The sequence below is a fragment of the Aulonocara stuartgranti genome (assembly GCF_965226115.1).
Source record: "Aulonocara stuartgranti genome assembly, chromosome: 7".
In the NCBI taxonomy this organism is placed as follows: domain Eukaryota; kingdom Metazoa; phylum Chordata; class Actinopteri; order Cichliformes; family Cichlidae; genus Aulonocara; species Aulonocara stuartgranti.
Window position 1 is genome coordinate 8,482,683 of NC_138945.1, and position 24,759 is coordinate 8,507,441.

Sequence of the window (24,759 nt, forward strand, 5' to 3'; positions counted from 1 at the left end):
GAGAGGAAGAGGAGCATGGCGACAGTGTGGAGTGGGTGGAGAGGGGTTTGACAGGAGGATAGCAGCAAGAGCGAAAGGGAAGATTTCCAAGATGATAGTAAGACCTGTTATGGCATATGGTTTGGACGATGGCAGTGACCAGGAAGCAGAACTGGAGGTTGCAAAGTTGAAAATGCTAAGATTTTGATGGTGACTGATGAGAACTGACAGAATAGAACTGAGTACATCGCAGCCAGTGTTGGGTAAGTTACTTTAAAATAGTAACTTAGTTACATTACTAGTTACTTCTCTCAAAAGTAACTCAAGTTACTCGTTACTTTCAAAGTAACGAGTTACTAGGGAAAGTAACTTTGGTTTTACTCAGAATTCTCTTGTTAATGTGTTGCTTCCATAACTTTGCAGTCTTCTAGCTTGCTTACTTGCCACAAGTGCACTGTGCCACCTACCAATAGAAAGGAAAAGATAATGTGCATATTTCCACGAGAGAAATCCCACGCCTGGACCGTCATTGACTGCTGCCATGATTCTAGCCTACGTCACAGCGCCATGTGCGCCTTTTACATCCAACACAAAAACTGCAGTTGTGGTGCTTTCGATTGTACTCAGAACTCAGAAATTCTGCCTTCTGAATAGGAAGATGTAGGCAACACCAGACTGCAGATGAGCTGCACACAGAGCTGGACTGGGACAGAAAATTGGCCCGGACATTTTGACTAGAGACCGGCCCGCCATTATAGGAAAAATCATAAAGCCTTTGAATGATAATAAACACTGTTGTGACAGTGATGTACACTGTTCTGATGGTATATATGCATCAATCTATCAATCGTTTGTTGTAAGATTCAGATAATTATTTTTTTAAAAGCTAGACATTTGAAATGAGAATAAGAAAAAAGTATTTCTTTGTGCCCCCCTTTCCCTGTTAATGCCCTACCTGGCCCCCTGGCAACACTTTGCTAGACCCGCCCCTGCACAGTTACCAGCTGTCAGCTACCTAAAAAAGGATCCTGGTGTTATTTGTCTCTCAGAAACAGTTCATAACTTCCCTTCAACTCATTCATGTCACCTAAAAGGTAAACCTGTTTCTCCATCACCTGTTCAGCTCTGATGATCCAGTAAGGACATCTCCTGGTTTCATCTTCATGTTTCCCTCTCACCACATATCCAAACCGACATCCTCACCAGCAGGTTTACAGCTGTGGCTCCAGCAAACATCAGCTGATACTAGAAATTAATATTAAATAAATTCTAACAACAGCTGATCAAGCTTAAACGTGCTGCTGTTGTTTAGCGCGACATCCGCTGGTTTCCTCTTTCTGGCGCAAAGTGAGCGATAAATAAACAAGAGAGCCGATCAGCTGATCATTGATCAGTTTCATGATTGAAGTAGAAACAGGAGAGAGAGAGGGTGAGAGGATGAGAGAAGAAGAGGCAGCTGTGCAGCGTAAACACAGAATAACTGCAGCTTTGTGCCTTTTTCGTTGTAGCTGAATTACGGGACAAACTGTTCCTTTTCACTTCAATAAGAAACGCGTAATATTTTCTCTGAATACCAAACGGTTGGCAACTCTAATAACTTATGAACAAAATAAAGTTAAACATCATTAACATCATAGCACCCACCCAGCTGTATAGAAACTCCGTCATGCTAGCTAGCACGCAGTACGGAAAAAGTCAGAATAACGAAAATAAACTCCACCTAAACTTGGTTCATATCTGACCCAGAGAGACTGCAGGTCATAACTTCTTACCTGAAGTTCAGTTCACACTTGGACCGGCGGCCGCCTCGGGTCTCTTTTCCTTCTGCGTCCCCTTTCCTTCATCCACCCGCTGCCTCCACCACTAATGTTACTGAATCTGTGGAAGCTCCGCGATAGCCACCACACGAAGTAACGAGTAACGACCCTATCTAAATCCCAGTAACGACTAACGCGTTCCTGATTTTGGCATAATAACTAGTTACCGTGCTCGTTACCACAATAATAACGTAGTTACTGTAACGCGTTACTTAATAACGCGTTAGTCCCAACACTGATCGCAGCTCAGCATTTAGGAGACAAGGTCAGAGAGGCAAGGCTGGGGTGGTTTGGGCATCCCGAGCAGGGACAATGGATATACTGTTAACAGGCATGAAGGAGTAAAATAGGAAAATCACAGAGAAGATTCATAGATGTAGTGAAGGAGGACATGCAGAGGGCTGATGTGAAAAGGGAGGATTATAGAGACACGGTAATTTTGAGGCAGATGACCCGCTGTGGTGACCCTGAAAGGCAGCAGCCAAAAAAAAAAAAAAAAAAAAAGTAGAAGGAAAAATTGCATCACAGTAATTTCTATATCATATATTTACATCTTGCCTTGAGCATTTTAATGCATATTATGATTAATGACTAAAGAGACAAATGAAATCCAGCCATTTTTTCACCTCCCATAAATCTCATGTAAGTAGATTGATAAATGTGCTGTTCTCATTTTTAGCTTAAAAAACCCCTTGCCTTTAGGCTTAGCAGGTCTGTGCAAGATGTTTTTATAACACAGATGAATATATTTTAGGCCCAAGTCTAAACTGTCATAGTTCTGTTCTGTGTTTGTTTATTGTTGTTTTGATCTTGATTATATTTCCTAGTTTAGTTTTCTTTGTTTCTGGCTTTGATTATGTTTTATCTCGACGGATTATGGTTTATTTTAGGTTGTTTAGCATTTCCCTTTCTATCATGTCCTTAGTATTTTGTCTCTATGTTATGGATCTCCTTCTGTGTCCCTGTCTGACTCTGTGTTTCGTCTCCCTTACCTTTTCCTATGTTCCTCTCTTCCTGTTTGCTTATCCCCATCCTAGTGTCAAGTTTGTGAAACCTCCTGTTTTATTTTGTTAATCCTTGTCTCATGTGCATGATGTCCAGTTTTGTTTCCCTTGTCTCATTCTCCCTTGCGTATTTTTCTGTCTTCCTTTGTTGGAGCGTCTGTTAACCTACCTGTGTCTCTATGTCCCAAGTGTTTAGTTGGATTTCTTATTTTGTGTTTGTCAATCAGCCTGAATAAGCAGCTTGTCTTTTGTTAAAGCTACTCCCTGCTTCCATTGTCTGCATTTGTGTTCTCACTCTCCACTTCTCACCATCTGCTGCAGCAGATCTTGACAACTCAGATCTGCTACATGTGTCTTAATTTGTTTAGCTAGACATCTGCTCTTTACCTGCAACTTCTGACTCTGTCTTCTGACAGGGATCAAACACATAGAAAGATATCAATCTGAGGGAACATGCAAATATAGTTATACAATTGTATCACTTAGATAACAGTGATAATTTAAATTAAAATGCTATGTGTGGGGAGCACATGTGAAGACAATTGAAATGGAACCACTATTCTAGCTTCAGGAATTTCATTATATGAAGAAAGTTGCTGCAGTTGGATGTTACTTTCTGAATCAGGACAAGGTTTTGGTGAGAAACAATTACTTAGAAAAACCTGTCAGGTTGGAATATTGTTAAGTATGCATCAAAATTATTAACCAAACAAAGATATGTTCCACTCGCAGAGTGTGGAACCATGCTCACAAGACTATGTAATTTGTTGCATAATAGTTAGGGATAGTTGCTGCTGCTCAAACTTCATCCAATGTATTGTCTGCTGTGACTTAGGGCTACAAAATTACATTATTTTAAAAACGTACTTATCTTGTATCAAAAAAAAATCACACAGATTTGTTTTTTGTAACTGAGGGCTTTTATTTTGAACATTTCACATTTTTAAAGCATACTAATCTTCCAATAAGAAAGTTATATTTTGAAAATCTGACACACCTTGTCCCTCCTGTTAGTCATTGTCAGGGTCTGGGACTGTTACCTTTGTGCACAACTGCGTGTATGTGTGAGAACGAGGGAGAAAGGTCAAGAGTTATAAATAGCAGCTTACGCACATATGACCTGAGGTGGAATTACATCATTTTTTCCAAACTATAAATATTTGTGCTTCCCATACTTATATATCCATACTCAAAATCACAGACAGCCTCTGAGACACTGTTAGATGGATAAATAACTCTAAATAGGTTGAAATGTGTGTGTGGAACACACTGAAATGGAGGCAAATGACATGTTGTGGCGACCCCTAAAGGGAGAAGCCGGAAGAAGGGGATTAGTGGGAGACGTGTGTATATATTTGAGCCTGTATGGTTTAGAGAAAATCCAAAATATTTCTGAAGAGCGTGTGACAGAGTAGATTAGGCAGACATTCGGGATGGGCTTCTAGCTGGCACACCAAACAGGATTCACAACGAAGAATGAGAGGTAAGCACTGCTCATCTGGCCATTAAAAGAAAACAAACAAGCAAGTAAATTAAATTGCTGAATCATAAATTGCCTGAGCAGCAATACCACGGTTGTAGATCAAAAATCTAGGAACAGGTGGTGTAGAAGACTGGGCTTAGGTACTATCACTGATTGCAGGTTAGAGAACAGGTCCTGTGAGCTCTCTGGACCATGCTTACTCCTGAAAAACAGTGGTTAGTTCCAGCCATATGTGCACTTATTTACAGAGATAGCCGAGAGAAAGAGATAGAAAAAGGGGAGATAGATAGAGGGCAGATTGCAACCTGGAGGATGTGGAAACGTGACACATGCATGGTCTCATCAGGAGAACAGCCACAGGAAGGCGCACACATACTGCTGCAATGCATCTCAGCCCACAATTTAAATGAAAATTTGGATTTATTTGTGTGAATTCAGCACTCAGAGGGATGGTGATTTTTGTTTGCACTGGCCGCAATGATTCATTGAATATTTCGAATAATTCGATTATAAAAACTTCTCGACACAAATCCTTTGCCTCAATGCTCCGTTTAATGCACGGCTCTGTAATACTGCTCCTAAACGGTATGTGAATAAAAACTGTGACAACATTAAGCCCACACAGCCCCCAGTTTTGAAGAGAAAAACTGATAACACAACAGTAGCAGTGTTGATGACGCTGGCACAGTTTAATGCGGAGCCGGAGTCAGTTTGCACATCGTGGTGAGCTCGGGTAGAGCTTTACGGAAAAGCTGCTGGAGTCCTTCATCTACGCACCTGATCAACAAAACTCTGACATGATAAGCAAACTTTGTATAGCTGCTCCACCAACCAACATCTGTTTTACACAGAGAGAAATCTCCAGGAAGTCTCAAAAAGTTGTATTAAGATATGCAGATGAACTGTTATCCCAGCCCATTGTTCCTTCAGTGGGCTGGTTTCAGTCATTATGCAAATGTACTGTTTACAAGATTGGGGAAACCTGCAGTCAGCTGAGACTGAAGAAGTCACTTGGATGAGTGACGAAACGTTTCTCCCACTGAACATGCAACATCCAGATGAAGATCAACTTTTGGAAACATGGTCTAGTGTACATCATGCCCCTCTTGACTATCACCCCTGTTTGCTTCCATGTAAAATCGGGCAGCTGCTGTCAGCCATGATCAAGCTGTATAATTTAAACATAGTATCAGACTAAGTTAACCCTACGTCCAGATGAACAGAATCAACTTCTGGAGATTTACTTATCTGGATGATTGAGCATGCATCAAGACACTAGACCATATTAATTTCAAGGCTTTCATAAAATGTTTCAGATTGAAAGTGAAATAATATAAATTGCATTAATATTTAAAATATAAAAATAAAAGCTTTTTTACGAGCAAAAATAAAATAAAATAAAACACACATGGGCAGTAAAACGCTGGGCCACTGACCTGAGGGTTGTTAGGTTGGACACTGATGATTGGTGTGGAAGAATAGTGGCTCTATTCTGAACCCCTCACCCTGTCACTAAGGGAAAGCCCCCTTTAGGAAAAAGCTATTTTCTGCCATTTGTATCTGCAGTCTCATTCTAATAGGGTCAGCAAAAAAGATCAGGGCTATATTAACTTATATATGGTGTTTCTCAACAACCGTCTGGTGGCAAATGGCTGCATAACATTTAGGACACAACAACTAGTAAGTTTGGTACCAACTAGTGACAATAGCGCAATTAGTCGACTCGACGCACACATCCCTAATCTTACTTCATACGTCTTTTGACCCAATTGGTAACACAAGTGCATTACACTGATTACACAAATCAGTAAGATGTTTCCCTTTCCTAAAAAGAGTGTCATTTAGAAAACAATGACCTCGTCTTATTCTACTTATAATTAGAATTACCTCCTCCTGCCTACTTATTCCTCTATTTCTTGTAACGTGAACGGTTTTGTACTTTATATAAATGTCTCCCTTTTACTTCATTATCCCACGCCATTTCCCATAAATTCTTAATTTCTTTCCAAACGTTTCCCTTCAGAATTCGACAACGGTATCTGCATTTCAATATCTACTTTTTAATAGCTTCTTTGGCCAACCTATCTGATCTTTCATTACCCACAATACCTATATGAGCGGGAGTCCACATTATTACTATATTTTTGCTTTTTCACACACAAAATCTACGATTTTTCAACGCTTAACAATGCTGACAATGAATCACTATTATTACTTCTGAAAATCTGTCTACCACCCGTTCTAAAGCCAATGATATGGCACATAACATAACATAACTCAAAAAACTGCCACCTGGCGAAAGCACTAATGCGTATGACGTATCGCGATCTACGTGCAGGCACGTCCGTGACGTAACTATAAGAGGGCGCCCCGGTGTTGGCGGCGAATTTAAAGTCTCGGTTGGAGGGCTGCAATCCAAGCAGTCTTGCACTTTTCGTGTAGGATCGTACTTGGTTCGAGTTAAAGGAAATGCCAGGCGACAGGTATCGTCCTCAGTGGTTCTTACTTTCTGTTACTAAACATATTTGAGGTATAGCGGTGCATAAGTTATCTGTCAGATGTGTTGCACATGTGAGAACGAGCCGCCATCCCAAGGCTAGCTTGGTGCTGTTTAACTGTCCCGACTCAAAACTGTGCTTTCCATTTCTAAAGTGGTGTGAACAAGGCGGTTTTTATGCGAAATTGTGTGTTCGGTAGACTGTCAGCGTCGTTAGTGTAAAACTGTACCGATAGCGCGCTTTCTCCCCAGCGCTTTCCCTCCACGCCTGTCAGCGGCTCTTTTCTTCCCGGGGTACACGCTGTAAGCTAACCGCAGGGCAGTAGTGGACGCCCTGGACCACCTGCATGTGTCTGTACTGAAAGACAGGAGACGGTGTCTGTCGTTTGGTTTTGCAGTCAGTTTGCGCGGTCACTCCGCTGGTAGCTACATCAATATGGCGGGCACGGAGGGGTTCTTTAGAGGAAGCTAGGCCGCTAAGTAGCCTTTCTGTGGGGTGTCTGTGTAATGATGAAGCCTTGTTTAACGATGCCCACATGTCTGATTAACCTCTGCTTCCAACAGTGTCCCACTGCAGGATCGTCCCTGCCTTAGTCTGCAGGACTCCATGCTGACTCAGCCCAGGAAAAGCAAGTCCAGAGGCATTCTTAGCGAGGGCCTGGACACTGAGTGCACCCCAACAGATTTCATCCTGCAGTTCACACCACCGCGCAAGCAACAGCGGCTCTTCAGCAAGGGGAAGGAGAATGACAGCAATCAATTTGTTCTTAGCAGGAGATCAAGGAGGAAAGACTCCTCACCAAGTAGGAGCAGATGCTTTTCTGATGTTTAAGATGAGGGCTTTCACCTGTGATCAACTTAACCTTTTTCCCTTTCTCTTTCCCTCTGCAGACATTTCATGGGATCAACTACCAGACGAGGTTGTTCTTAGGATTTTCTTCTGCCTTCCTCTGCAGGACCTCGTCAGAATATCTGTAGTTTGCAAGCGCTGGCAACGTTTGGCGTGAGTCATAATGATCATTAACAAAATCTCTGGCCCTGCTTCTTCCCGCTTAATTTTTTTTTTTTTAAGTGCAGGGCGGATCCTAAAGATTGAGTTTGCATACTTCAAACCACGCCTCTGGTTCTTTCTCACATCTCGTGACGCTTATCACAGTATTCAAAAATATGGAAATCCGTGGCCCTGTGGATTCCTCATTAAAGGATTACTCCTAGTTCATCCATTAAACAGCTGTCACAGCTACTTGCACACCATCACATTCGAAAGTATTAAATTCTGACAAACTGGTAGACAAACGAGTTTGTGCTGCTTGATATTCTCAATGACACACACAATGAAACCCACATTAACATTTAACAGAACGGGTTGCTGTGTGCAGGTTATTTACTGCAGGCTGCTGTAGGGGTTTGCCTCCATGACACCTCTTTGCTTGTGCATTCATCACAGGTTTGACGAGTCTCTGTGGCACAGTGTGGATCTAGAGGGGATGACCCACACGGCTCTGGCTCTGCAGCAGGTGCTGAGGACTGGCATCCGCAGACTGCGCTGCCCTCGCTCCTTTGTGGAAGAGTTGCACTTAACAGGCAGAGGGTTAGTCACATTTATCGTGGTCTGTCCTGATTTTCTTCTTCAGTGGAAGACTTACTGAGTTTTCCTTGCCTGCGAAAATCTAATGAAAACTATCTAATGTCTAACTATTTAATTTTCCTTCACACCAAAGAGCTCTAAGTATTAAGTTCTGTGGCACTTAAGTAGAAAAATGCTCTTTTCTTTCTTTTCCATTATACAGCTCTTTGCAGGTGGTTCAGATGGATCTGTCAAGCTCAATCATACCAACGTTGGCTCTGGAAGACATCATCTGTCGCTGCAGACTGCTAGAATGTCTGAGCCTGGAGGGTCTGCAGCTCTCTGACACCATCATCAGGTGAGATCTGAACCATTTGCTACTGATTAGAGCAGCAGGGATGTCACTGATTCCCAGGGTCTTTGCAGCTGCTTTTCTCTTATCAAAAATATGTCTGAGCTTTTCCTGACTTCAGATGTCCAGGGAAACATGCCTTTGTCTGAAAAGTCAGTGATGCTGTTTGTAGTAGAGCCTCATCAGAGATGGAAAAGTCGTGCTGTGACTGTTGATTGTAAACTGGCAAAACACTAAATTCCTCTCAGTAAATGCATTTTCTGAATGTGTTTGAGCCTTAAATTTGTACTGTGTGTTTGTTAATCTCTTTTACTCAGCTGTCTGGCAAAGAACACCCGCCTACAGGAGCTCAACCTCAGCGGCTGCTCTGCCTTCTCTGCTCCTGTGCTCACTAGGATGCTTAAATCCTGTTCCCGGTCAGCTGCTCAGTCCTTATTTACTTTGTAACCACAGTTTAAGTTTCTCCTCTGCCTCAGATTTACTAATGCAATTATTTTGTGTTTCAGTATAAAACAGCTGAACTTATCATGGTGCACCTTTGATAATAATCACATAAAGAGCGTGGTTGATAATCTGAGTTCCAGTGTTACACATCTCAACCTCAGCGGTTACAGAGAGAGCCTCACCCTAAATGGTGAGTGGTGGAGATCTTCAAGTCACTGATTTCAACACTAACAAACACAGCTGGTTTGTCCTGAATGATGTAACACAGAACAAGCTGCATAATGATACAGTAATTTGATTCACTTGACAGCTTGAAGGGTAACACTGAGGGTGCTGAAGTGAAATTACTGTAGTTTGTGAAAACTATATATAGATCGATCTAGATCTTAAAGATTGTTTGAGTTGCATCATTCTGACGTGTGTCTGTGTTATTTCTCATTTTTAGATGTGAAGGTGTTGGTGGAAAAATGCCGCCAGATTAAAACTCTAGATTTGAGGTAAAAGTTTAGTCATTGTTCTATGTTTGGTATTTAACTGTGGGGTTTTTCTTTAAGTTGTCTCGTTTTATTTGCTATTGCAAATTAAATTGTCATGGATGGAAAAATGTCTTTACTGTGGCCACAGATGACTGCAGCTTAAAATCTGTTTCTGTGTCGCAGTGATAGCACTCTGCTGACAGCTGACTGCTTACCTGTCCTCAGTCAACTCAAGCACCTGCTGCATCTGTCCCTGAGCCGCTGTTATCACATTCACCTTGCTGCTCTCACGTAAGTTTTTGTCTGCCTCCCACCTCCATCCATGTCACTGCTAGTTAGTGTGTCCCATCTGATCGGATCTTCTAGCTTATTTATTTATTTTTTTGCCACAGGTATGTAGATGTTTGTTTGTGATTATTATTCAGATGGAAACGCACTGTCTAAGTTACTAGTAAAGTACACGGATGATGATTACAGCACTAGTCTGTTTGGTAACTAGTGCTAGGTGTGGTGTTCATTTACAGTTTGATTTTATTAGTACAAAAACTCTGCTCTAACCTCGAGCTCTATATTTGGGACTTGTTTGCATGAGTGAATACTGAAAACTAAATGCTGGTCTAGATTTTATTTGGGGCCTAAACGGGGAAAATCTGTTAAATTTAATTTATAGTTTTCTAAAAAGAATATAGAATCATATTTGAATAGCTGAAAATCACGATTAATACTTTAGCTGGTGTGATTGCAGTGACGTGGGTATAATGTTCCCTGTGCTGAGCCAGCTGGATGTGTTTGGGCTGGTGCAAGATAGCCAGCTGCCCTCTCTGAAGAGGGAGATGCCTCATGTGAGCATCAACTCCAGACCTTTTTCAAGCATCGCCCGGCCCACACCGGCCAGCAGGTTTGTTGGATTCACCAGCGACCGCACCATGTGGAACAAGAAGTGTCGACTGCGGTTTGGACTGTAACAACCATGGCTCCTCCTTATTTCTTTAGTCCAGTTAGTTTGTAACGCAGAGAGTTTTGTCCTGCAAAATTCCAATGCATTCGGGTCTGACCTGGTGTGCAGTAATGGAACAATGTTTCAGTGTTTGCTGCTAAAGAATATGCTTTCTAGCCTTGCTTGCACATTTGTGTGCTCTTAAATGCAGAGCACGCAAGCTTGTGAAGAAATGTCAGGGTTGTGAAGTGAAACGTTACATTGTTTTAGGTTCTAATAATGTGTTAATTCATTTAAAAAAATGTATTGAGCATGGTTTAAAAGGGGGTAAAGTGATTTAATTGGCTAAATACTCGTATCAGTTTTGCTCACTAATATCTGGAAATCAGTAAATGCATAATGAAGGTATGTTAAGGAGGCATTTACTGTGCTGCCTAAATGATCACAGATCTTTTGATAAGCTTAATGATTTTAAAACGGCCTCTTCTATTTTAGAAAAGTCAAATATTGACTATCGTCCAAATAATTTTAACTTGTAATCCAACATTTATCAGTTGCATCCTTACCTCCAGCTGTCGACATATTTAACAGTAAAAGTGTTTTGTGTGTGTCAGCTGTAAGAATGAGAGAACATTTGATTTTAATTGAACCAGTTTTAATGACAACTGATATATGTGGATCTGTCTCAACACATTGTTGCTAAAGAGACTACCTTTTATGGACTTCCAAATAATCTGTGTTGCTTGGAGTAATCCAAGTAGCTCAATAGTGTGGCTGTGTTTGCCCTCGTGTCAGCTTTAACTCTAGGGGAACATGTGAATGACTTATTTTCACCTCCGCGTCCTTTCTCATAAACCACTTTAAACTAAAAGCTATTGAATTTTTCTGTGGGATTTATTTAACTTAAGGAAACTTAAGATAAGGAAATGTACAGTTTGTGCCACATGTTTATGTAATGTTTGCCTCTGCAGCATCAGTGGATTATTAGATCAATAATGATGTTCAAATGTTAAGTTTGATTTAAGTTTTAAAAACTATTGCTTTTCCTGTAGAGAAATGAGTTGTTATACATTGTCCAGTTTTAAGGCTTAAAAGTATTTGGACAGTGAAGAAGTAAGCAGATATTTTAGATTTCTTGTACTAAACTTGGATTCGATTGCTACTTGTATGAACCGACAGGAGTGAAGAGATGTGAATAAATTGAAAACCCTGAAAAATCATAAAAGACCTATTAGAGATCCCAAAAGGTTCATTCTGTTCATCTGGATCGTGTTTTCAATGTGAGAAATGTTTTCTCACTCATCCGAGTAACTTCTTCAGTCTCAACTGACTGCAGGTTTCCCCAACCATATAAACGGTACATTTACAACAGTACATGTGCAGTTTATAAGGTTGGGGAAACCTGCACTCAGCTGAGACTGAAGAAGTTACTCGGATGAGTAACAAATAGGCCTCGGCTGTTTCCCATGATGCACTGAGTATTTCTTCTTTCCCTCTCTCTGTGCTTACGAACCACTCTGCTCTCTGGTTCGGTTTACTTTCCCTCAGCCCAACCAGTTTCAGCAAATTGCTGCCTCTCCCCAAACAGTGTCAAAGGATTCTTCCTGTTAAAAGGGAGTTTTCCTTTCCCACTGTCAAAGTGGGAAAGGAACCACCGTTGGGGTTTTCAGTTTTCTCCGTAATATTGTAGGGTCTTTACAGTATAAAGCGCCTTTAGGCGACTGTTGCTGTGTTTTAGCGCTACATAAATAAAAGTCTACAGTGTACATTTGTGGGCATGGCATGAACTGTGACATACTTGCAGTGCTGACAGATGATTTTCTTGTGCAGTTACAGCAGACTGACTAAAATGGTACACTGTGCAGATGATTAAATGCACTGAGCATAACCAAATGTATCAAGGACAAGGGAGGCTGCTGCAGACGGATAGTTTTTAGCATTTCTTCCAGCAGACAACTTCTCAAATCTGATTGGGTTTTTTTTTTTTTTTTTTTTTTTTTTTTTTTTTTAAATTAAGGATGACTCCTCCCACAATTTGGACCATTATTTCAGCCTCCAAATTGTTAATTATTAAAAATGATAAATTTCCTGTTAAAGTCACAACGAAAAACAACCTGCTTGATACAATGAAGACAGGAAGGTAATAAGATGAGCTTAATGGGGGGGGGGGGGGGGAACAAAAGCAGCACACAGAAGCACTTGTAGTTCAAATCACTTTATCGAGTTCCAAAACACAACATTCCAGTAGAGTGTGTTTCCATAGGGAAACTTGCCTTTGGCATGGTGCATGTTACACTTTGCAGATAACTTTTCAAACAGAACATGGTTTTTGCAAGAACGCTCCAAGTCAAGAGATTTGTTGGGTTAAAAATAACTTCACCTATAACTTTAGCCATGCCCACCACAGACAAGACTGTTTCCTGTCTTAGGTGTCAAGAAACAGCCCCTTTAACTCTACCAGAGAAAAAAACCCCAACCCTTTAAACATGGAGTTCTCTTTGCTGCACTACATTTTTTTTTTCCTCTAAAACTTACCGTTCTGTGTGGCTCAGACAGCTAGGAAAAATAGACACTATATTCCAAAAATATCTTTACTCAGCAAGCCGCTGTGCTTCAAGTCCTCTGCATACATTTACAATTATAAAACTTACAGCGGAATTGAATATATGCTTGGACAGGACTGATGAATCTAGATTTTTCTCTAGTGTTAACGAGGCCCTGAAACCAACAGAGAATGTCTCCTGGTAACAAATACTGTACCAAAGCCAGATGTAGCATATCCCACAGTTGGCCACAAACTTGCATTAGTGAATGTTCTTTCAATACCATCAAGACATCCTGTAGATTATTTCCCCCTCAATTTATAGGATAGTAGATAGTAGGATGAGTAAGAAATGTGGATTAATCCACCACTGAAGACAGCTGGCTAGCTTATAGTATTGGCTGATAATAACTTAACATATCCAGTTATATATAGATATATATTTAAAATGGAGTGCTTTGAGTGGTCTGTAGGAACAGAAAAGAACTCCATGCTAGTTGTGCCATCAGTACATATGTCGAGTGTTAAAAAACTTTTGTTTTGGTGGGGTGTTTAAAAACCCTGTCACAGTTTGACCAGCAGGGGGCTTTGCTTCCACAGTCCTCTTAGCACTGCGCATCACATGTAACAGGAACGCATCACAGAGCCAGACGGTTGTGCCAGTAAGTTACTAATCAGTTTGAAAATAATGATTCCTTTTAGCCTACATAATATATATATATATATAGAGAGAGACTGGAGATGTAACATGGTAAAAAGCAAAAATTAAAAACAAATACCAATTGTCATTAGTATTTCAATAACATTCAATAACAATTGTGTTATTGTACATTTATGGTTACACTCTCCCCACGTTCTTGCACTTTTACTTCATCTTCAATTTCCCAGAAAGCTCCTCACATGAGTCAAGCATCTTATTATAATCAGCTCAAGTTATGCTATCAGTGGTGATAATCAGGAAGTCAAAGTGTGACACTGTCCTAATCGTAATGCATGTATAAAAAGAATCACCTGATGTATCAATATCAGAAGTTTGAACTCCTTAGAAATCTGCAGCCATGTTCTGTTTAAAGGTTTTTTGTGTATTCAGCAATAAATTATAAACTTGAGGCAGAGTAATTTGGATTTGTTGACAACAATAACTCTGAATAACTTTGCCCATATTCTTAAAGCTCACTCAGTAGTGTGAAACCTACTGAAAATCTTTGTCCTGTTTCAGTGTGGGGCAATATTCACAAACAGTTTGCTGGATCAGTGTAGCTTTTATGTCTGACGTTTCCAAAAGACTTCAGGTCTACAAAGAGTTTTTACATTCTTTCATCTTGGCCTTAGTTTCACTGCTCACTTTAGGGCTTGTGCTGATATACCGTAAATATAATCAGAAACTGTATCTAAATAAGGGATCATCTTTGTAGCTTGGAATATTGACACAAATATTAAAAATGAAAAGAAAGTGTAAATGGGTTTTGTTTGTAAAATATGTATAATAAAACAAAAGCAAAGGACAAATACTTCCCTTTGAACACATCCACTTGTGAACACTGTTAGCTTGAGAGATATTCAGACTTGTCTCAGTTTTCTAACACAACAGTCCGGAGCTGGTCCTCCTCGCTCATGCTGATTGTAGCGATAGCACCATCGTTGAATTCAAAGGAAGTCCCACCATCCACCACCATGCAAGCATCCCAACAGCGGGAGCGGACACACAACCTGAAGGCAGAAAAGAAGGAAAAAAAACCAAAACGATCAAAGGCTTCAGTTACAGCACAGACTCATCGACGTTGTGCTCTGCCTGAGACTGGTGATCACCACTGACTTTGTGGCAAAGCCTCTCTGTCGACTGCTGGAGAAGACCCTGTTCACGATGGGCTCCCTGACGCTGTAGAACAAACGGCTGTCATCTGGGCTGAACACCAGAGACTTGTTGTATTCCTCTGTAACTGATCACACAGGTGCAAGAGCAAGATAAAAAAGGCTATAAAACTACACAACAATAATGACAAGAGAAATAGGAGCTCACCTTTTTCAATTAATTCTTGGTTAAGGGGGATATCCAGACCTGACTGGGATTTCCCTGGAAGAAAATAAAAAGGCATTTAGGAAACAAATTGGGTTTTATGCATGCAAGGACCAGTTACAATCTACAGTTCCAGAACAGTACAATAGAGGCCAAATATTATCTAATACATTTTGGATTCCAGGTAAGTGGGATCACTGCAGTTTGTTAACTTTTGTTTTGAAAATTTGGGAAGTTTAGCATTAACCTTACTGGGTGTGTTACAGTTTAAGTCAGCGGTCCCTAACCCCCGGGCCGGTCCGTGAGTCGTTTGGTACCGGGCCGCGAGAGTTGCGGCTCAGGTGTGAAATGTATGGTTTTCAGGGTTTTTATCGGTTTTCAGCGTTGTTTTGTTATCGCTTTTATCGTTAACTCAGTTTTCCTGGGTCTTTTCACGTGTGTTATGAATAAATCTTCTTTTTTCGGTACTGGTACTAGTTTTATTTTGTTGTATTTATCCGCGACACCTTAAAGGCCGGTCCGTGAAAATATTGTCGGGCATAAACTGGTCCGCGGCGCAAAAAAGGTTGGGGAACGCTGGTTTAAGTGAAAGGTCCTCAGGATTACTAATAAAATAATACCAGGTTTTATTCTTTTTCTCCCCTCTTAATCCACATGCTGGTGGAAAGTGGACCTTTTGTACCTCCCCTTATTTTCTGTCATGAATGCTGTTCCAGTGGTGGACACCAGAGTTATTAGAGTTTTTCATTTTCATATTTTATTGCTTTTAATTGAATTTAGTTTCAGTCAGCTCCAGAGTGGAATGTTTAGTTTTATTTGTTTCAGTGTCTTTTAAATTATTATTCTATGAAGTGGAGAGTCAGAGGCAACATTTCTTGTAGGCAGGCAAGTACCAATAGAATCTTTACCAGACTAACACATACTAAAACTGAGGCTCTTTCCTTTAACAACATCATTTCAGTTGGTTTTAGCGTCAGTCTAGTTTTTATTTTCCATTTTTAGTTTTAGTTTTTATCTTAGTTAACAATAATAATAACCTTGGGTGGATACTCAGTGTTACCCCTGTCCACAGCTTTAAGTTATGAGGTAAGTGTATGTGCTTTAGCCCTAAAAACTCCAGACAATTTAGTATGTATGGATCTGTTTGACACTAGAATGTGCAGTATGTTTACCTCAGGCACACAGCTCTGGGTAATGTTACACCCACCTGCTGTTTAAAGCTCCTGCTTACAAGGGTCAACTATTCAGAAAAAGATGGTTAAAGGGAAGGGTGGCTTTAGCAGCAGAACTGCCAAGGGGTCATTAAAAAACAAAAATCATATAACTCTAAATAAATAGATAAAATCTGAACTTCATATTTAATCAGTTTGTGATAAATAAATTTTAAAAAATCATCAATATATCATTACAGTTTTATTCATCACAGTGAATTTTGGGGTGTGTCAGAGCAGTGGGGAAACCATAGCTGAATTGAGGAGGTGAAGGGCTTCAGACCGAGTGGTTGACAGTGAGTAAGAGAGCGGCTGCATCGGGCAAATAAAGAAAGTGGTCTTTTTCTTTTTCAAATATACACAAATTGTTTAGATTGACAACCAGGCAAATGGAACTACTCATTCTTCTTGAGAGTTTAGGTGTTACTATTTTGCTGCATTTGCTGATAAGGAACATTAAGACAGACACATCTTGCAAGTCTCTGCCTGCTACTCTGCAAAGTTATGATGATATCTGCGTAGGGATGGGTATCGAAAACCGGTTCTTGTTAAGAACCAGTTCCCACTGTTTCAATTCCTTGGAACTGTTTGCCATTTTTGCAAACGATTCCCTTATCGATTCCAGTCGCCCCGAATGACGTCACCACGTTGCGGAGCGTCATTTACCTGGCAGGAAACATGGCGCCTAAGCAGCTCAGACGCTCAAAAGTTTGATTATACTTTACAAGAACGGATGACAACAGGGCAACTTGCAATACTTGCAAAGTAGATATTTCATTTAAGGGAGGAAACACTACGAATATGCAAAAGCATTTGCTCACAAAACACATGATAACCTTAAATGAATGTCATGTTTTTAATGCCGCTTGACTCGTGAATCTCAACCCAGCAGCAGCGGTAACGTTTGCACGTCCTCTCCCGTTAATGCGGCAGGTAAATAATCAACTAACAGTGCATATTATGTTAGCGCGTTCTGCCTTATTACAAAACCTGCCATTACTGTGCATTTAGGTGACCATGATGAGAGAGACAGAGAGTCTGGCTCAGATGCTGGCAGTTCTCGCTGCAGTCTACCGGTAGCGTCTCCTTTCAGGCCAGGATAGACGAATGTCACCGAGCAGTGACTAAGTTTGTGGTAAAAGGCTTGCACCCATTTGCCACAGCAGATGCCCCGATTTTCGGTAAGTGAATGTATTTAATTGTAGGCAGGGACATTACTGGATATTCTTGTGTAATTGCTACAGAATAATTTATGTTATACTTTGTTATTGCTACAGAAGAATATTTATTTTATTATTTTACATTTACAATTTTTTCCCCAGGGACCTTGTGACACCACATTGAAGAACCATAGGCTGGATCTCTTAAGATCTCACTGTTGGGTTTGTAAGGCCATGTTACTCCTAAATTTCTATCTTGTTCAAAGAGAAGATAAAAAACAAAGTTCTAAGCTAATCGACCTTAGTGTTTTCCTTTTTAAAAAGAATCGATAAAGAATCGAATCGTTAAACAGAATCGAAAGGGGAATCGGAATCGTGAAAATCTTATCAATACCCATCCCTATATCTGCGGGTCTTGCACCTCAAAATTTGCACATGTACAGTACGTACCAATTTTTAGAACTTCTTCCACTGCTTGTTCAGCAAGTTTATTGATGTTGTATGACCTGTGGAGCACAAGAGAGAAGCTTGTGAGGGAGCTGACAAGTGTAAAGACACGATTCTTTTCATTCTTATTTGTAAGGCAATATCATGCTTTACATCAATGGCTTTCATAATTTATAGGAAAAATAAAACGTGACAAAAATAAAACAATGTCTAAGTAAAGAATCAGCATTTTTAGTAGTAAATCACAGCTGGGCCAATATAAATTTTATATCTATCTGTGTGTGTTTAAGTCTTGCCTGCATCTCCTTTCAATGTTAGGTGAAGTTTAATAATATTAATCTGAATATTAAAAGCTCTTCATGGACCAACCAAAAATGAATCAAGTGTTTGGAGCCAACTAAGAGAAATTTACTTAAGTTTGGTTGATCCACACAACGTGATAAAGGCCCACTGGCTATTATTACTGTGCAGCTGTGCTCATACAGATGTTACAACCTAGGTTTTTCCAGTGACTTGAAACTTTTCCCATCACATCACACTTTTTACAGTCCAGTAAGAATTTGCTCACTTATGTGAAGAGACTATGAACCTATGAGGTTCATTTGCACCTGACTCAAGCATCAAAGCTTTAAATGGTGCAGGAAGAGCTATTCCTGGTGCAGGAAGGTGATTAGGAACTACTTTTTTAAACATTTAAAGTTGTTTTGTGTACCAGGCTTTGGATCCTGTTCCTGTGCATATGTTCAGTCCAGAACTCTTTTGTTTTTCCCATGGGCCATCATCCACGGAGATCTCGTAGTAGGAAGCCCTATGGAGCAAGAGGTTAACATGGGGTTTGAAGGATTTTAACTTCACCCTGTGGTGGACAGAGATTTTTCCTGATGAGTGCTGGAAAAGCATGCAGCATGCCAGTGAAGGGACTGAGGATTTATGAAAATTACAATATGCAAACATGCTTAGATGGGAGTAAGAATCTGTTTCCGTGATTAAGGTACCTGGAAGACAGAGATTCTCCAATGAAGATTTCATTTAAGCTTCTAACAGGGAGAAGGCTAGGCTTGTGGAAGGTCTCATGTAGTGTTCCTGTCCCTAGAAAGAGTAATTGAATTGGGAAAAGGACGCAGGGAAAGAAATCAAGAAAACATCAATATAACTCCAATCTCACGCCATGTTTGCACAAACTCAGGATTGAGTGACACTGGAGAAAAGAGACTGGATCAGACAAGCATGCTGAGTGGGTCGTACTGTTTAAGTTGTCCATGGAGGTGAAGCGGTGAGCTTGGTTGTGCTGCTCCAGGCTGAGCTGCTGTTCGTGGAGGTCCACTGGATTGGGATTTATTCCTGTTCCCTCTAAGTGCAGACGGATCCTCTGACGCCACAGCCACCTGAAGACAGCCAGGGAAATGTAAGGGGACGAGATCTGCAGTCTCAAGAGGCGTTAGCCTTGTGTCTGCGCCATTTCTCCATTTTCTATATTTGTCTCCGAATCCTCTTTAAACCACTTTTATGAGAAGAGGAGGTCTACTTTGAAACATAACTACAGAATCTGAGGAAATAAAACGGTGACACTAAGACAGCATCCCAAATATCACCATATTCATTTTTACTGGACACTTTTACCAAAACTCTTGACAGTGGGCAGCAGTGAACTCTAGTAGCAGGACAGTGTAAATGGATTTAGGATATCCGACTGAGTTTGACGACACAGCTTTGGGGTGTTAGACATCATGTGACTTTTCCCCAGACATACAGATTTAAACTCCTGAACTCTAAGCTAATGACATGTCAACAACTCCATGGTGTTCAGTACGCTGTAGCCAGCAGCAAAGAGTTATGGACTATTTTCTGTACAACTTTGAACATAAAATAATCCACTGGTATTAGTTAATAACATAATGCAGTTGTCAGGGCCTTCAATACAGACACAATGATACAATTTTGCATTTTTACCTCGCAGAACCACAGTACATTTTAAATCAAACATGTTATTAAAGTGCAGAGTTTTCACTTTAACTCAAGGTACTTTACACTTTAACAAAAGGTATTGCATTAACTGTTTAACTACACTCATTTCATACACATTCCCCCATTTCCATTGGTAAGTTACCTGATTTAAAAGCAACTGTGGTTGTGCACAGAGGCAAAACTGCAAAAATTCAGCCCCTGTCCAAATACTTATGGACCATAACTGTAGATTGTCACTACTGAGCCAGAAAAAGCTGCTAACATTGAGGAAGGCGTGAGAGCAGTCAGCATTTGTAGATAAAAATACACACCTGAACTCACCACGGCACAGCTTCTCCAGTGCCTCTGGGAAGGCACGAGTGTATCGCACAGGCAGGCACAGATGACCTTCTGACCTTCAGTAGAAAGACAAAACTTCAATATACTCACCTGGAAATGTTAACCAGCAATCGGCTGGCTTAATCCCACGAAAAATTCAACTTATTTAAATACTTACACACCACTGCACTGAGAAATTTACATTAATGACTTATTGAGTTTTTCAATAAAACACACAGTCTTTATTATTGTGGGCTTACTATGCTTTACATTTACTTTCTGTTGTGTATATATACACTGTTCCAACAGTGGATGTGGCCAAAATTTCAAAGAATGAAGTCAGTGTACTTGCAAATAATTATTGCGAGCTAAAAAATTCATGGCTGTTCTAAATACTCATTTTCAGACAGTTTTCCCTTCTTCTGGCTCTGCGACAGTGAAGAGCCCCAATACATGTAAGACAGAGGATGAACTAAAGGGGCGGATGAAGGTCCAGCATAACGATAAAGATCGTCTCCAGACCATGCAGCACTAGTGCTGGAGGACAAAACGATCACGCTATTTTAAAAATGTTGATGACAATGATAAATTCAATCAATACACATGGCTTATCGGGCCAATAGATGTTCTCCCTCTCAACCCTGGTACCAGGGGCAATGGGGTTCAACAGGTTAACGTGGCTATAATACCCAACAAGTAATACCAAAAAGCCAGCTGCTCAGGAAGAGATAATACAGGTCGCAAAAAGGCAAAAGTGCAGAAGTCGTTTCCTCCATTTAGACTGAGCGCAGATGGACAGGTTAAAAAAGACACAGCGCCGACAGGTCCTGACAAGTTCAGTAAAATGACACACCTCTTTTATTACTTTCAAAAATATGCAAAAGAATGTCTATTAAACTTCAAACTGTGAACAGGCTAGTCTTATTAATTGGAGGTACAGGTGCAATTATTCAGATACAATACATTAGTTTCTATTTCTATTTACATTTACATTCTATTTACATTTTTTTATGCCTGCACTGTTAAACAGTACAGCACAGTGTTATACTGCCAGTTAATTTGAGTTAATTGTATTTTTTAATGCATGTAAACCAGTAATTTCCCCATGTTTCAGGTAATTGTAGCCTATTAGTTATTAATACTTTTTCTTCAACTTTCAATTTGTATTAAAACAAACAGCTAGCTTAGAATACTAACATGTACCTACATCTATATCAATAATTACCAAAATTGTTTAATATAGAAAAAAAACATTAATAGTGATAATAATTTGGTCTACATTGCCCAGCTCTATGCAGAACTAGCCCAACAACAAAAATATGGAGTTGTACACTAACATAATAGGTCCACTTTAATTTAACAATACAATTCATATCCAACAATGGTCTGTTCTGTGCTTTACCTTTCAGGGTCTGTGTTAACTCCAACGACTGGTTTGTCTTTGCTAAAAACCTTACTGGCCACAAGTAGCATTGTTCCATCACCTAATAAACAAAAACAAAAAACCCCCACACAATTCCAGTTACTGAACTTGGATTTTGTTAAAGAACAAAGAGAGTGAAAGACAAGGAAGAACCTTTTATTCTGTGGTTATTACATTAACAGAATATATACTGGTAATGACCATATAAGCCATATATTATTGATGTTCTACATTTACAATGAATTACTGTCCCAAGCAGACAGCTTTGTTGTACAAATGATACCTAGGATGACAAAATATTCCTACCTCCAGCAGAGATAATGGTATCTGCCCACCGCACTACATCTTCATTGTATTCTCCTCTTTTTACCACTTGTACAGTAATGCCTTCTCTCCTGAAAACAAACAGAATACAAAGAGAGTCCCAGCTGCAAGCACTTCCCATTTCTCTAAGAAACATTGCTGTTGGACGGTATCTTACTGCAGGCTCTTCACAATGTGCTCCACGTTGCTAGTGTGGATGTTGTGTCTTTCCAGAAGGCCATTGTAGCTGGAGCCCTTCATAGCAAGCTGTAGAACACAGATTAAGTAAAACACTGGGTGAAGGGTAGAATGTAAAGTGGCGTGTTTGCTTTGTGGTAGTCACATGAATGCAGTCTTACCAACTGCTTTAGATCTTCTTCAGAAACTCCTGCATAGCGATACCGCTGCTGTTCAAACTCATACCGCGTAGTCTTTGTGACCACTGCTACCTTTTCTGGTTTGAACCCAGCTTTCGGTTGTGGTGATGCGCTGCACAGTGAAGCGTGGAGGGGGCGAAGAGTGTTTCCATACAGCAGGCTGATGGCTCGACTCCCGTGGCACAGCACCGAACGGCGAGCCATCCTTATTAAATGAACCTACAACCAAAAACTTCACAAAGGTCCGGTTAGAGTTACTCAGGGTCCTGCGTAGTGCAGCTGTTAGGGAGCGCACATACTGACTCCTGTCAGTACTCGACAGATGTTTCACAGTCAAGTGAGATCCACGCGCACACAGCTGTCAAGGACGGTCACCACCACGCTCGCTCCGTGTTGCAAGATGAAGACGTTAAGATTTAACTGTCCGAGTAAAGTATCTCCTCAGAACAGCACTAAAACGCCAAGAACAGCAGTAACCTTGCTGCTAACTAGTGATTCTTCTAACCATATTTGGCAGAACCGGACTTTTCCAGCTGAGCTTAACAAGCTAAAAGTAGCTAGCAGCTTGTTCACAAGTCGTTAGCCTGTCTGCCTATCACATCTTTTTCACTGGGCTAACTGTTGTCGCACGCCACAGTCAAGCCGTGCTACGCTCCGAAGCTCCTTAAACACGAGATAACACCCATAAGAAGGTGAATAATACGCGACAACATAGAAAACAGTGGAAGCACAAACCATGCAACCGGGCACGTACTCAGGCTGTACGTGCGTGCGTGCGTACGTAACGTAGCATCTCATTGGCTGGTCGAAGGGCCTTGGTCCAGCTGGAGGCGGGTCTGCCCTGGGACAAAAAACAAACAAACGGATTTCTTGGTGTAAGCGCCCCAGCATGAATGATCAGTCCAAACAGAACAGACACACACTCTAGCTACCAGCAGTGGCTCATTGTCAAAGCAGCTATTTATTTGACTATAATCTCTCTCTAATTATGTCAATATGTAATTATGTTTAGTAATTTGATTGGGCAATTAATTGTGAGTACTGAAAATGACCAATGGTCAATGCTTAATCTGCAGGATTTATGGTTCCCCAAAATTGTCCGTCTTCGTACACTTTTCGGTCAGACAGACAGGGGAGAGGGGCTCTCACCCACATGCGACGCGCTGCAGTGCCTTGAAGCAGAAATCAAGACGTGCACGACCGGGTGTTGTGCCAAAAAGTGATCGGCTGACAAAAACTGATTTCCTGTATTTGCCAAAAATTGATTGACTGCTTTCTTACATTTGCACAATATCTCTAGAATCAGAGTGACGCTAAAAAAAAAAATCATTTATGCATTTATTACTTCTAGGCTGGACTAGTGTAATTCATTATTATCAGGAGGTCCTAAAAACTCACTGAAAAGCCTTGAGTTGACCCAAAATGCTACAGCAAGAGTAGTGACAGGGACTGGAAAGAAAGAGCATATTTCTCCTGTATTGGCTTCCCTTCAGCTCCCTGTTAAATCCAGAATTTAATTCAAAATCCTGCTCCTCACATACAAGGTCTTAAATAATTAGGCCCATCTTATCTTAATGACCTTATAGTACCATATCACCACATTAGAGCACTTCGCCGTCACACTGCAGGCTTCTTGTTCCTAGAGTATTTAAAAGTAGAATGGGAGGGAGAGCCTTCAGTTTTCAGGTCCCTCTTCTATGAACCAGCTTCCAGTTTGATTCGGGACACAGACACTATCTCTACTTTTAAGATTAGGCTTAAAACTTTGGGCTACCCTTAGTAATGCTGCAATAGGCTGCTGGGGGATTCCCATGATGCACTGAGTATTTCTTTGTCAGTCACCTTTATCACTCACTTTGTTACCTCTCTGTACTGAATCACACTTGTTATCAATCTCTGGCTGTCTTCCACTGCATGCATTTTGTCCTGCTTCCTTCTCTCACCCCAACTGTTTGCGGCAGATGGCCGCCCCTCCCTGAGCCTGGTTCTTCCGGATGTTTCTTCCTGTTAAAAGGGAGTTTTTCCTTCCACTGTTGCTAAAGTGCTTGCTCATACGGGGTCATATGATTGTTGGGTTTTTCTCTGTATGTATTATTGCAGGGTCTACCTTACAATATAAAGCACCTTGAGGTGACAGTTGTTGTGATTTGCTGCTGCATAAATAGTCAAATCTAATCAATTTATTTATATAGCACTTTTCACAGGATAAAAACCATTAATTTTTTTATAAAAAATAAAACTGAATTGAATTCAATTGGATCTTGAGAGTGGACTAAAATTTTGTTTTACACATTTGTATAATGTATAATTTTTGTATAATTGTTCTGTATAATTTTGTATAATGATAAGCATCTTATCTGGTCTATAGATTGAGATCACTTGATGCCAGATATGAGTGGGGGATCTCAAAACAGCACTGTAGGTGATGTCAGTTGTTCTA

At 40.5% G+C, this 24,759-nt stretch overlaps 2 protein-coding genes across 3 annotated transcripts; one reads left to right on the forward strand and one right to left on the reverse strand.

Moving 5' to 3' along the window:
- The first annotated feature begins 6,627 nt into the window (after window positions 1-6,627).
- skp2 (S-phase kinase-associated protein 2, E3 ubiquitin protein ligase) lies at window positions 6,628-12,531 on the forward strand. The gene is made up of 10 exons (XM_082539613.1): window positions 6,628-6,766; window positions 7,345-7,583; window positions 7,672-7,783; window positions 8,228-8,371; window positions 8,571-8,705; window positions 9,017-9,115; window positions 9,206-9,333; window positions 9,589-9,640; window positions 9,803-9,910; window positions 10,365-12,531. Exons 1-10 carry the CDS (start codon window positions 6,753-6,755, stop codon window positions 10,582-10,584), a joined length of 1,251 nt encoding a protein of 416 aa, XP_082395739.1. The 5' UTR covers window positions 6,628-6,752; the 3' UTR covers window positions 10,585-12,531.
- Window positions 12,532-12,755: 224 nt separating this feature from the next.
- Window positions 12,756-23,115, reverse strand: nadk2 (NAD kinase 2, mitochondrial). 2 transcript variants are annotated; one of them, XM_082539611.1, is made up of 12 exons: window positions 22,302-23,115; window positions 22,121-22,209; window positions 21,946-22,034; window positions 21,619-21,700; window positions 20,210-20,293; window positions 19,179-19,318; window positions 18,929-19,022; window positions 18,646-18,789; window positions 17,937-17,992; window positions 15,119-15,172; window positions 14,915-15,038; window positions 12,756-14,808 (listed from the first exon to the last, which is right to left on the reverse strand). In XM_082539611.1, the coding sequence occupies exons 1-12, from the start codon at window positions 22,521-22,523 to the stop codon at window positions 14,670-14,672; spliced, it is 1,317 nt and encodes a 438-aa protein (XP_082395737.1). In that variant the 5' UTR covers window positions 22,524-23,115; the 3' UTR covers window positions 12,756-14,669. The 2 variants fall into 2 exon arrangements, with proteins under 2 accessions (XP_082395737.1, XP_082395738.1); XM_082539612.1 differs by having other exon boundaries at window positions 18,646-18,741; window positions 22,302-23,114.
- Window positions 23,116-24,759: the final 1,644 nt, after the last annotated feature.